Here is a 13,295-nt window from a genome sequence, read left to right on the forward strand (position 1 = left end):
TCACAAAAACTCGTGAAATTCAACAGAAATAATTGAACTGAAATAAAAAAAATCGTCTGGATGAATTCAAACGAACGGCTAGCTCACTTTGACACCATTAGAAAGCACCAGAGCATGCGCACTCGACGGACGTCTAGACAAGACTGAAGGTCCGTGCGGTATCCGTTCACTCAAGAGGCACGGACCCCACATAAAAGTCAGGTACATCCTCTCCATCCTAACACCGAACACCTCAATACCGCCCGTGTGAAGGTGTTGCATTAATAATAATTAATAAAACGATAATGGCTCGATACGAATCAAGAATAATTAATCCATCGTCGTAATTTTTCCTCAAACTTGCATGGCATTACGCGGAAACTTAACGGTACATTAATTATTTTTACCTTCTGAATTACTAACTTCCACATAATGTAACTTTTGAAAGATGATGGATCAATATCAGAAATTGTGAACATTGTGTCAAAAAATTACTTCTTCTGTTTAAGATTTTCCTCTCCCCCCGCCCGGTCATTTAAATTTAAATTTCCTTGTCCATTTGGAAGAAATTTTGAGGATTGACAGTGAAGTCAATTTTAGGGGAGTAAAATTATTGCGATTTCGTTGATTAAAAATAGTAAAAAATGTAGTGTAACATCACGATTTTTGATTTTCATACATTTTACTACAAAAACGCGAAAAATTTGACATTCAAAATTCATTCATCCATGATCTATTGTGAATGAAGTAAAACGGATGCTTAACGTTATTCTTTGGAGTGTAACAAAACATTTAAAAATGCTGAAATCGTAGGAAAACTAAACGGAGAAAAAAATTCAATAAAAATTAAATTAATAAAAAACGTAAAAATTACGTTTCGGAACGTAATCTGCGAGGGAAGTAAAATTAAATAAAAAGTGTGAGTCGGAAGTGAAATGTATTCGCCACGTAAATTCTACGATTTGTTCCGTAAAAATTAAGCACCCGTCTGATGACTCACCGCTGTGGGGACAACAAGTCGTTCCGTAATTTTTCCCCAACGATTGGGAAATTTTACGGAACGGAACGTAGAAATAACTCACCAGCTTCATAAAAATTGTTGAACGTTCAAGAATTTTTGATTTTGGAGGCACAATAAGTCGGCAAGTTTCTGTAAAATTTTACTTCTTCGGGAAAAATTACGTGACAATTTCGTACTTTGTTCGGGTTTCACGTAAAATTCAGTAAAATTGCAGAATTTCAAGGGCATAAGTACGAGAACTCCTCAGTCTATTTGAATTTCCAATCTAATACGAATAATCAGGGTCAAATTGCATTGAATTTTCAGCGAAATCCAAAATTTCACGATTTTTCCCCCTAAATCGCATTCAGTGTCACTGTCCTGAAAATTCAAGAACATTTACCAGAATTTCCTGGTTTTCAATTCATTTCCACGGAAAAATGGAGCTGAAATTTACAGTTATGTTTGATTTTTCCCCGAAATTCTGAATTTTCAATGACAAGATTTCCTGACATTTCATTGGAATTGAAACACAATAAAAATCTCCGGAAATTGGCACTAAAAATTCAGACAAAATTTTTTAACAGTGTACATCACAAACTGTTCAATGGGTCCCCAGGCCCAATAAAGACTTTTAAATTTCACCGACGTATCCCCTTGACCCGTCACCACGAACATCAACACTTGACTTGAAAAAAAAAAGAATAAAAAAGAAAGAATCAAGTGACGAGCAATCCCCCCACGTTAATAATGGAAAAATCACTCATTTGAGCCCCAAACTCGCGATTGCCCAAAATAACCCCGCAAGTTCCCCCTCGTGCAACCAATGAGGCCCGCAGTAACGTAAAATTCAAATGTTCATTATATTTTAACGAAGTTATTAACTAGTGCCCAGGTCAGCCAAGTGATTGCACATTGAGATGAAAAAATAATAACCATTTCTTTCATTACTTTCCTAACGGTTTTTCCCTACAAAGTACCTCGTTGCACTCCGGGAAAACAGGTAGACGCGAAATAATTGCCGGTTTGAAAACAATGAGCCTCGAAAAGAAAAAACGAGTCGCGGATAGAAGCAGAGATTGAGTATTCACCGACCGTTACAGTGTCGAGGATATGGCTCGCAGATCCTTATCAAAATACGCAAAAGCCTCGCTGTAACTAACATAATCTCTCTTACAAGTTTAAACTCTAATGCCCGTCTACCTGGTTCATCAGAGGACCCCACAGAGTGAATATTTTACTTTTGAACTTCTGGGTGTTCCCCCACCCGTGGTGTGTTTGTGAGACACCGGCGAGTGTCCCCTGGTGTCCGGAATCGAAAAAATGTGTCGCGCGGCAAAGTAGAAAGAAAAGTCGACAACTTTACAGAAAGAGGAGGAGAAAAAAGTCCATTCAGAGTGACTACACGGAGACCTTTCTCAATAAAGATATACCGGCCTCTATATACAACACCGAGAAACTCGCGGCGATTAAACGCTTCCACGTACTCGTTATTAGCGCTCCACTCGGTCACTCTAGCTGCTAACGATTGTATTTCCCTGGGACACGCTGGAGAATTCCATTCTGGCCACCTTGGGAGAGGTGATTCCTTAACTAATAACGATAATATGAACGAGTGAAACATTACGCTTTCAAGCTAACATCAATAATAGCACGCGTTTTATCGGGTGTTCCGTATGTTTCGGAATCGTGAGGGGATTGAGGGGAGGGGGCGTTAAGAGGCGTCAATTAAACTCATATTGCTCAATTTTGAAGAAAAATGAGGAGAGAATCCCCATTTTCTCCTCATTTTTTATTCAAAATTGAGTAATATTAATAAACACTCTTTGGTCCTAATGCGGAAATATTTTTATTGCACGAAGAGAAATATTCAATAAAAATTACGTATCTTTTCCGTACTTCCGGAGCGAAATGTGGTTGTAGGAAATTTTACGGAACTGTCACGGAATTTTTCCAGAGCGTTCCGTAATTTTTGTCTGAATCTCCTGTGAAAAATTACAATGCTGTCACGTAAATTTTCTCAGTCGATACTGTAATCGGTGAGCGAACTGTGTGTTCCGTAATTTGTACTGAACATTTCTCTCCGTTTGTGTTCATGTCGCAAGTCGCGTTATCGAAGTTTGTTTTCGCGTATTTTAGTTCTAGTTTTCAGGAGAGCGACGTTGAGTTCCATTTTGTGGGGGAAACATCGGGCCATTTTTTTATATAACAATAAATCAATTTTTATTAATTTTTACGGAACAAATGGTAGAATTTACGTGGCGGTTCGTACAATTTCAGTTCCGACTCACACTTTTTATTGAATATTTTCGAAACGTAATTTTTACGTGTTTTTCTGGTAATTGTTATTGAATTTTTCTTTCCATGAACTAGATATTAATGCCCTTCATCAACTATTAACGAATTCCATCAATAGTTAAAAAGCCCGTCAACACGGAGAGAAATATTCAATAAAAATTACGTATATTTTCCATAATTCCAGAGCGAAATGTGGTTGCAGGAAATTTTACGGAAGTGTCACGGAATTTTTCCAGTGCGTTCCGTAATTTTTGCTGACCATTTCTCCGTTAACAGGAACTAAATCCTTCCATCAGTTCTGTCAACGTACATTATCCCACGGCCGTGACTGTTTGCGAAGAGAAAGCTCGATTCCGGAAACGAAAAGAGAATTCATTTTCCGCCATACCCGAGAGCCTGAATTATTATAAAAGCTCAGACCACCAACTTGACGCGCAGTGCCAAGTGTTCTTGATATCAGCAGCTCTCGACGAAGGCAAAAAACCTGCCATTGAGCTAAATCCCTCTCGCGTCGGATATCTAATTCCAGAAGTGGACTTTTATCACACGCCACTGAGACGATAACAGCCTGCGCCAAGATTTTTCCGCTCACGAGACCGACCGCGCGCTACAGCGCGCTGTAATTATAAAAATCATGATTGAACATTTCAAAATTGAATGAGTTCTGAATTCAAATTAGCCGTCTCAGACGACTGTGAACCAATGACGAATACGCGTGACAGAGTTTCGAGATATCGATAGTCTCGATGTTTGTCCTTTTTATAATAGGATTCAACAACGCAAAGATAAATAGAGACAAAGGAACGGACAGTACATACCAGTTCTGTCTCCCTGGCCCTCCATTTTCGCCTAGCAAGTTTCTCCAGTTTCTCGATATCTCTCTCCTTGCTCCGTATCTCCTCCATCTTGGAGATATGAAACAGAGAATAATTATGGGTGAAGGATGAACTGATAATGCAAAAATGTGGATGCGAGGAAAGGGGCTAATGATTTATGTCGACTGGACAACCGAAAGCTAACTTTCACCCGGTCAATTTTTCCGGATGACCGTCTGCAAGATGCACAACTGTACACACTTTATTTTTATGTACAGTGCATGCTGCGGCGGGGAATACCGCGTACGTTCTACTTTCATAAGTTTATGTAAAAAAGGGTATATTTCCGAATTTTACCGCGGTGCCGTGACGACTCTATCCAAAACAAATATCCGAGTATGGGGTAACGGAGGCGGTCGCAAAAGTTGTTTTTTTCTTCATTTAAGGATGTACTGCACCCTTTTCGCCAAAATTCCCATTTTTTTTTATTTTTCTGGCAAATTACGGATCGGATTGACGCGAAATAATATACCGTTTTTGCGTTTCATCATTATTGACTGACTCACGACGTTTCATGGCAGTGCAATAATTTTCCTGTATTTTTTCTAAAGTTTTGTGAATTTCCGAAAAGAAAAGAAACGCAAAAACGGTATATTTTTTCACGTCAATCTGATTAATAATTTACTAGAAAAATTGAAAAAACGTGAATTTTGGGGAAAAGGGTGTAATACACCTTAATTTTTCTCCGATTTTATCCAATATGAATGGCTAAAATTTCAACCAAGTATTGAGGGGAGGTTAAGAAAGGGCTCAACGGGTTCCATTGACTATTTATTGGCAAAAAAATCGAATTTGACTCGAAACTAGAAACTTTTTTTTCTCGGTGCACAATTGCGAAGAAAGCAAGTGGCACAATGTTTTACTTTTTCCTCAATGTCTTGAAAACCAGCCCGGCCACCCTACTTATCTCGTCTCAACCATATGCACTATCTCCTCTGGTACACTTTCACTTGACACTTCGAATTATTTATCAATTGACCCAAGAAATCGATGCAAAACACTGGGTGCAAGGAGAAAGGTGCAATCGTACCTTCGAATTTCATTTGCAATTCCCAAGTCATGATAGAACAATGTGGAAATGCATATTACTTTCGTGTATCACGAAGATGAATTTCACCGGAGGAATTGTTTTTTCACGTGGGAGGAAAGTTAAAGCGATAAACATTTTCAAGTTTGCGATTAATAAGTTTTGCTTGAATTTGCCGTGTCAGGTTTCGAAATTTTTATCAAGTGACGTTTTGGCTGCATCTTCCGGAGATCAAACTATTGAGGAATCAAGTATTCAATTGATTTATTAGAAATTCCATTGGAAAATAAAATGTCGTAATTTGTTTCGCAATTATTCCGCGAAAATTCTTAAAAATAATGAAAATTCAGGATTAACAATTCAAGTCATTTTTTTCTCGAAGATTCGTGACCGATTGAAAATTCAAGTAAGTTGTGATTTTTTTTTGGTTTTACTGAAACATATCAGTTATCTTGACTTTCGTCATTCTGAGAAATTTACAAATTTCATGAAAAATCTGTAGAAACTGAAGATTTCAGGAAAATATTCCTTATTTTGTAATTCTTTGAAAATCCAGCATAATTTACTACTGAATTATTATCATGAATTATGAATAATTTTATTAAATTATTAAAATAATAATTTAATAAAACACTCAAACTTTTAATAATTTTATTAAATTATTCCCATTCATTATTCAATTTACCTCAACTTCAATTCCCCCTATCCCAACAAACGGCATGCTCTCCCCATGACAGTCAGGCGTGAACTGAATTTTTGAATCGGAAATTACATTTAGAATATTTTTCGGCTTCCCGGAAATTAAAAGATAATGGCTATTCGAAGAAAATACAGCGCCCGAGTGTTTCCTGTGGGAGCTGCGTGGTAGCAGAGTGGGGAAGCGCTCGAGCGACGAGAAAACAATACGAGGGGAAGTGCGATCATAGCGAGGGTCTACCGTAGCGACAATTCATTAATTCACTGTCATGAAGAAATAGATCACTTGGTCACGATCGAATCCTATTGGTCGAAAGCGGAGCCTCCCGATTGGTCGACGAAGTGAGGAGTGGGGGTGGGCGGAAGAGTGGGGGTGGTCGGTAGGGTGGGGGGGCAGGAGAGGGGGGGGGAAGGGATAAAGCGAGCTACCACGGCAGAAGCGCTCATTCTGCAACTTCCTCGAGTAGTAGCAACATGGAATTCTTTGGAAAGCTCATGCGCCTCTTTGGTGTTGGCAAACCCAATACTGATCCGATTGCAAATCTCCCAGTGGAAGTGGTGCAATGTATTTTCAGGCAGCTTGATCCTCGATCGCTGTTGAACGCAGCTCGAGTATCCCGCGGATGGCATAACGTCTGCCGAGGTGACTCTCGACTAAGGGCCACCGCCAGGCGTCATCTCAGAAGGGAGAAAAGGCTTGCTTACGACCTCTTGAGACCGGCCAGGAAGACAACTGGGAGCATTTGCATAGCCTCGCAGAAGGTATGTACTGCCTCTCGCCCAGCTGTCTTCACTTATGGACCGTCTGGTGTCTCTGTGGGACGTACCCGTCCCCAAAATATTGGACGAAACTCTGGATTTCGAGTGAAGCTCGAGTCCAAAAGGAGCATGCTTAAGTTTAGGTGAAATAGTAGTAGGTTGCATAGGTATTCGTAGGATAGTTAGTGGTAATTGCTGGCCAGCAGATTAGTTTAGAGTAGGTGTAAGCTGACAATTTGAATAAATGCACTTGTAAATTAATAGGGTACAATAAATTAACTATTTAATAAGCTGACTATGGCAATGCTGTTAGAACAACTTAGACCTGCGGATCATTTATTGAATAGCCAAATAAATAATTTAATTACTCTCCTGGGTTCCCATTCTTTGACAACAGTGACTGCACCAATCGCGTATTTTTAATAAAATATGGATTTGGAAGCCTCGTAAATTTGTTTTTGCTGAACAAACTTGAATTTAATTTCTATTTGTATTACGATTTACTTTAAATTGACAGTTTTTCCAATAGTAATCAAGGTTTTTTGGTGCAAGTAAAGATTATGGGCCGGTTATTCCCTGAAATAAAAATATGTTCATTAAAATAAATCCATTAGTTTATTCATTTCATAGACCGGCATCAATCATTATTCTAGTAATATTATGACAAGTTGCATTTTGCAGTAATTTTGATTTATTTATCATCATTTAAATTTGAAAAATAATAATTGGTGATTTCATTGCTCAATTATTGGTCGATAAAATCATTCGAAATTTGAATATTTCAATTGATAGTCGATAAAATAATTCGGAATTGGAAAATTGAAATAAATGGTTATTGTTGTACTAAAAAAATTTGTGAGTAATATTGCCATCCACCTATTCAAAATTTCGGTTATGCCGATGTTTTCCCAACAAAATCAACACGAAAATGAAAAAAAAAAACGTTTCGTTCGATTGGAATGCGTCATTTCTCCGGGGAAACTGCCTATTTTTCCATCATCAATTTTTCTAATCACCAACGTGCGAAGGTACGAAGTGAAGAAATAATATTCCCGTGAGTTGTTTACCGAAGTCTTCCCATATTCTCAAATTAATTTTCCACCATGACTACACTTTTTTCAACGGCTCCGGAGTAACGATGGATGTAAAAAGATGATAGCCGCACGCGATGGTCTATGGTCTCTCAACGTGACATGGGAAAGGACTCACGAGACATCCGGTTTCATAACGTAGAAATAATATTGTTCATATGTAATGTACATTTGTCCACGTTTAAACGTAGTATATTGGATTGTATCCACTGGTGCAACTTCATACGGATGTTGGGGAGTCCATAGTCCGCAGGATGATAAATAGTACTCGTTAATCAATTGATATCGATTTAATGCACACGACCACATAATGAGTTAACTCGTGCACAGTGTACCGATGTTATCGTTGAGGTTATCCTTGAACTCTTCCAGCCGAGAGTTTCATTCTGTGTCCTCTCACTGACTCACAGCTGAACATTTCTGGTCACATTGCAATAAGAATTCATTCGCCATTGATCCGGTGCTTCTAGACTGTTGGAAAAAATTTATCATGCTTTCCATTTTAAGAAGTCAAAGGTGTTAGGAACTGCGAGGGCTGGTGAAAAATTAGATGTACGTGAAATGTTTTATATTGAGAAATACATGCATGAAAAAATTCAATAGAAAATCTAGCGAATTCGCTAGAAAATTCTATTGGAATTCTATAGGAATTCTATTGAAACATTCTCGTTGTTTTTTGCGCTGATTTTATTGAATATTCGATAAGATAAAGTCAATAGATTTCGAATTTCTGTTTAAATTTTTCTCTCGAGATTTTTTCTATAAGAATGCTTGGGCATCAATTTTCCAAGTTTATTCCGCTCGGATTCTACAATGCAAAACAAAAGTCAGCGGAAAAAATTGAAAATTGTTCTAATAAAAAAAATTTAAGAGAAAAATTCAAACAGAAAATCGAAATCTATTGACTTCTTCTCATCAAATATCCAATAGAATCAGCGCAAAAAACGAATAGAATTTTTCAATAGAATTCCGATAGAAATCCTATAGAAACCCCATAGAATTCCTATAGAATTCCAATAAAATTTTCTAGGGAATTCGTTAAGTTTTCTATTGAATTTTTTCATACGTGTACAATGACAGAACAGTAAATTTCGTGAATGACAGCGAGCAAATCGGTAATTCTTATGACAGATTGATTAGATTCAAGTAGTGACTGTAATTTCGGAAAATTTTGTATCTTTTAGCACTTTATTTATTGATGATTGATTGAATGTCCCATTCGATGACATACTTACTAATTTAAATATCAATATTTCGATTAAGAATTCAAGTTGATTGAAAAATGATAAAACATTTCGGCTGAAAACCGGAGCACAAGAACGAATTGAATTTTCCCTACTTGAACCGATGGCAAAAGACAACAGCAGAATGTTCCCACGCAGTAGTTTGTCATAATGAAACACGTTTGACCACTGCTCCAAAATTTCACACGGTCGAGAAAAGAGCAAATCTACAAGTTCATTGAGCCGGAGGATAAAAGTCTCTCCTGAATTAGGATGGGAAGCAAAGAGAAGGGAGAAGATGCGCAGTCGATGGATTATTTCTTCGGAGAGAAACGTCAAAGCACGCCCTGGCACGCGAATGCGTTTCACGTGCCTCGGGGCCCAAGGATACTCGGTTGCTCAACTGCAGGATGCCTGGGCACTAGCTGGAGTGCTTGCTGGTGAGTCTTGAACGTGATATGGATCTAATCTCTGTGGCATTCATACTCCAGCATCAGTCTGGAGTTTTTTTTTTCAATGTAAGTCATAAGTGAATGGTATCAATGATATGTGAACTCATTTGATAATCCAGTGGTTATGCGCGATAACCACCCGACGATGTCGTGGCACAACTCTGGATGTAAATTGAATCCTCGGCTACTGTTATCTCGTGCGCATGATGACGATTTTCGTCATTGTCAAAATTCGTGATTATAGGTATAATTATAGTTATAATTGTGCCGGATTCCAACCGAGAATTTCCTCCCTCGGTTTGCCCAATCAGAGCGCAGTATTCGAGGCCATGTGACACCTTCACGTCGGTTTTATTTTAATAATTCACCGGGCTACTAGTGAATTATCAAAATGATGATAATTCCACAGTTGCCTGTCAACTGTTCTCTCTGATTTTGACATTTCAATTTGTGAAAAAAGCTCGTGTGAGGTTGTGTTGATTTGATTCAAGATAAAGAGTCATTCAAAATGAGTCCATTTGGCCAGAATTCTTTACGAGAAATTGATAACAAGATTAACCATTTTTTTTACTTCTGTGAGATGGTCGTGTGAGGTGCCACGTGACCTCGACCACTGCACTCTGATTGGTCGAACCCAAGAGGAAGGAAATTCTCCTCCGAATACCCCTCGAGCTTCAAAATTCATCGGATATTTCCCTCAAGTTTCCCTGCGTATCAGCAATCGGGATGAGTTTTGCAGAAAAATCACTCGCGTTTGGCGCTCGTGATTTTTATCCTGCAAAACTCATCTCTCTCGTTGCTACGCACCGAAGATATCGGGAAGTATCCGATAATTTTGAAGCTCTCGGGGTATTACAACCGATAATTTCCCGTCGTCCGGTAATTTCCCGTTGGCAAGCAGAATAACAAAAATTGTCGATTGTACCACGATGACACCGAATATCACAATTCTATTTATCGAATTGGTGATGCGGGAAATAATCCGCCGAGTACCCCTCGGGCTTCAAAATGAATCGGAGTATTGCCCTCGAACTTCCCTGCATACAAACGAATTCGTCACGTTTCGCAGGAAAAATCCCTCACGCAAGACCTCGCGAATGTTTTAACCTGCGACGAAGTTATCGGGAGACACCTAAAATGTGACACCTAAAGTGAGCGGTTTTGCGTGAAGTTTATGCCGGTGTACAAGCATATAATTACAGACATAATTGCTAAATCCTCTACCTGATACTTCTAGACTCTCAATGGAGAGGTAAACCAAGAGGGGTGCCATTCAGACCTCTCGGTCACAAACTTTTTAGAACCGCTCAGGCCCTCGTAGCCACTATCCGAAACTACCGGGACGAATTTTCAAGGGGCATTCAGACTGTGAAAACAAGGAATTTCATGGTAATTGAGCAGAGTCGGTTCCGAACTCGAAATCACCTTCACAATGGACCCTCGAAATAGCCTGACCCATTGAGGTACATCTACCTCTTGCCACTTTCACGGTTTCCACGATTTTCACGGTCATTTTTATCCAACGATTTTCTAGGTAATGTTTATCCAATTTTTCTATCCGTATAATATTAATAGGAAGAATGAAGACATATGAAATTGGGAAAATCTTCAGAGTCCCACACTGACAGAAAAAAAGTTTTATCAAGAGAATTTCATTTTAACCAACTATCATTTGGTTGTTAAACGTCAAATAGACATGATTTCATAGTGAATACCAGTTATCTGTTCTTGAGATAAATTTGATTGGGAGAAATCGAACTTCTCTAGAATTGAAGTTCTTTTATTTATCGCAATAATGAGAGAATTTGATTTCTTTCTAGCCAAAAGTTTGCCAACTCCAGAAATTCGTTGGTTTACTCAAAAATCAAAATTGTTCTCATGACTAAATACGTTGTTATCTCAATCAACACGATCATACGTTGTTCCCAGTAAATTATAATTGAAGTGAGCATTTCGTATGTCGAATCAGGATGAATATTGTTACGCGGAAAAAGCTTTGAGATTGTAGTAAGATGTCGTTGATTTGAAAGAAGTTTGTATTTCTTGACTAAAAAAAATCGCATTAGTTAACAATAACAGAATCACAGATTACGACAATTCAACACAAACTTAGATATCACAAATTTCGTTCAATGTGATGTACGGAAAGCTCAATTTAAACATCGGCTTCATTCGAGAAAACAACATTCAATTCATTCCTCAATGTAATCATCTCCTAGGTACGAATTTTTTATCAATTCATGAAAGTAGAAAATTTCTCGACTGGAGATTGCATTAGTTTAAAAAAAATAGAACGTTTCCATTTTTGTGGTGAATACATGTGACTCGACGCCAAGACTGTTTTATTTGATTCAAGTAAATGTATCTCAAGAAGAAATAATTGATATTCACCGTAAGATCTTATTTACTTGAAATTAGTTCAAGTGTATAATACTTGTTTCAAGAAAGAAACGTCTCAATAAAAATCATTTTTTCTGTTAGTCAGTGCCAATAGAACTCCTGAAATTTCAAGTAAAAAATCTTGAAATTTTCAATAATGTGCAACTATTACTTGATTTTCAAAAAAATTGTTACAGTATATGGCAAACCTATAGGATTTCGTGTAAAATCACCCCACGTCTCTAGTCCATCTCTATAAATTTTTTTAATAGATGCAATTCAGTCATTTCCAAATAAAAATGCATTGCCATACATCACGGTATCAATGCGATCGTTACATTCATTCATTTTGAGTTCATTCAATGGGATCATAAAAAAACTGGTTTAACCGTTACGAAAGACACTGCACTTACGAAGAAATTTCGTAGAAAAACCTAACGCATTCGCCATAAAATTCTATTGCCTCCATTCTCACTTTTTTCCCTCTGACTTTTCCCCGCAAGAAAAAACGCAATGAAGAGAACTTGCAAAAATTAATGCCAAGGAATTTAAAAAACGTAGAACATTGAAAAGGGATAAGATGAAAAAAAAAATTGATGTGATCCGTTTGAATCTATAATTCCCTCTAGAACAACTTGCAGATCATATGCTCGTGATGGAGTATCCTCTCTTCAGAGGCACGCAATACATACTCCCACAGTTTTGGGCGGGGTACAGTGGTTATTAAAAACTGAGCCTGAGGCCCCACCTGAATGCCTGTTAGTCATCCCAGGTGCTAAGATTTTGTCTGGAGTAAACGTACGATTTATTGTACACAAGGTAGGACAATAGTTTAGCCGTGGACTGGCAATGCCCGCCATGCCACTGTAGTAGGAACACCAGAACGTATAATTACATCAAATATCTTCCCACACTATTTTTAGGCATTTTTGCGTGCCTCGCTCCAATTTCCCAAACCGATTCTACCGTCTTCTTTTTCTATCCGTTAAGAATTATTATTTATTTTCATTTTTTTTTTAACGCAAGGAGATGGAGCAATAGTTCTGCGATGAGTGTACTGCAGAATGGTGGCGTTTTGGGGACGCATTTCAGTATTTTCAAACAGAGGATACTTGATTCAAGTATATTTTGTACTCGAATGGGGGATGGCTGTTTCAATTCTCGGATGATTATTTCGTATCAGCCCGGGTTGTACCGAGCGCTCTCAAGTGTAATACAAGGGTCAGCCCGAGTCGAGGATTTGGTTCTGATTGGACGTACACAGGTCTTTCAAGATCTCTCCAGACCTAGATGGACCTGGTAAGTCCTAATCAGTTCTGCGACGTACTTTTCCAGAGACCATTCGAATCCTCAGTTCTTTTCGGTCCTGAGAAGTCCTCCTCGATGCTACCGAGAACGCGTGATTTTACGAGCGGGTGAAGGGGAAGGCATGTATGCGGAGGGTTGAAATTTGTAGCCAACGAGGAGACAGGGTTGCAGAATATATTTTAGCCACCCTCATCTCCCCGTTTGCAGG

The 13,295-nt window shown here is 38.3% G+C and overlaps 1 protein-coding gene across 3 annotated transcripts in view; it reads right to left on the bottom strand.

Annotated features, from left to right (window-relative positions):
- The window catches only part of LOC107041260 (janus kinase and microtubule-interacting protein 3), a 57,170-nt gene that overhangs the window by 31,962 nt on the left and 11,913 nt on the right, over positions 1-13,295 (bottom strand). For 2 of the 3 annotated variants that reach the window (XR_003783103.1, XM_015261727.1), the window contains exon 4: positions 4,096-4,182. The exons of the other annotated variant lie outside the window; for it this stretch is intronic. Coding sequence is in view for 1 of the 2 variants with exons in the window: in XM_015261727.1 (XP_015117213.1) it covers positions 4,096-4,182 (87 nt within the window). In the remaining variant the exon portion in view is untranslated. The remainder of the gene's footprint in view (positions 1-4,095; positions 4,183-13,295) is intronic. 3 annotated transcript variants of the gene reach the window in all.

This window comes from Diachasma alloeum, unplaced genomic scaffold (assembly GCF_001412515.2).
Source record: "Diachasma alloeum isolate Michigan unplaced genomic scaffold, Dall2.0 Dall_scaffold_00359, whole genome shotgun sequence".
NCBI classification, from domain to species: Eukaryota; Metazoa; Arthropoda; class Insecta; order Hymenoptera; family Braconidae; genus Diachasma; species Diachasma alloeum.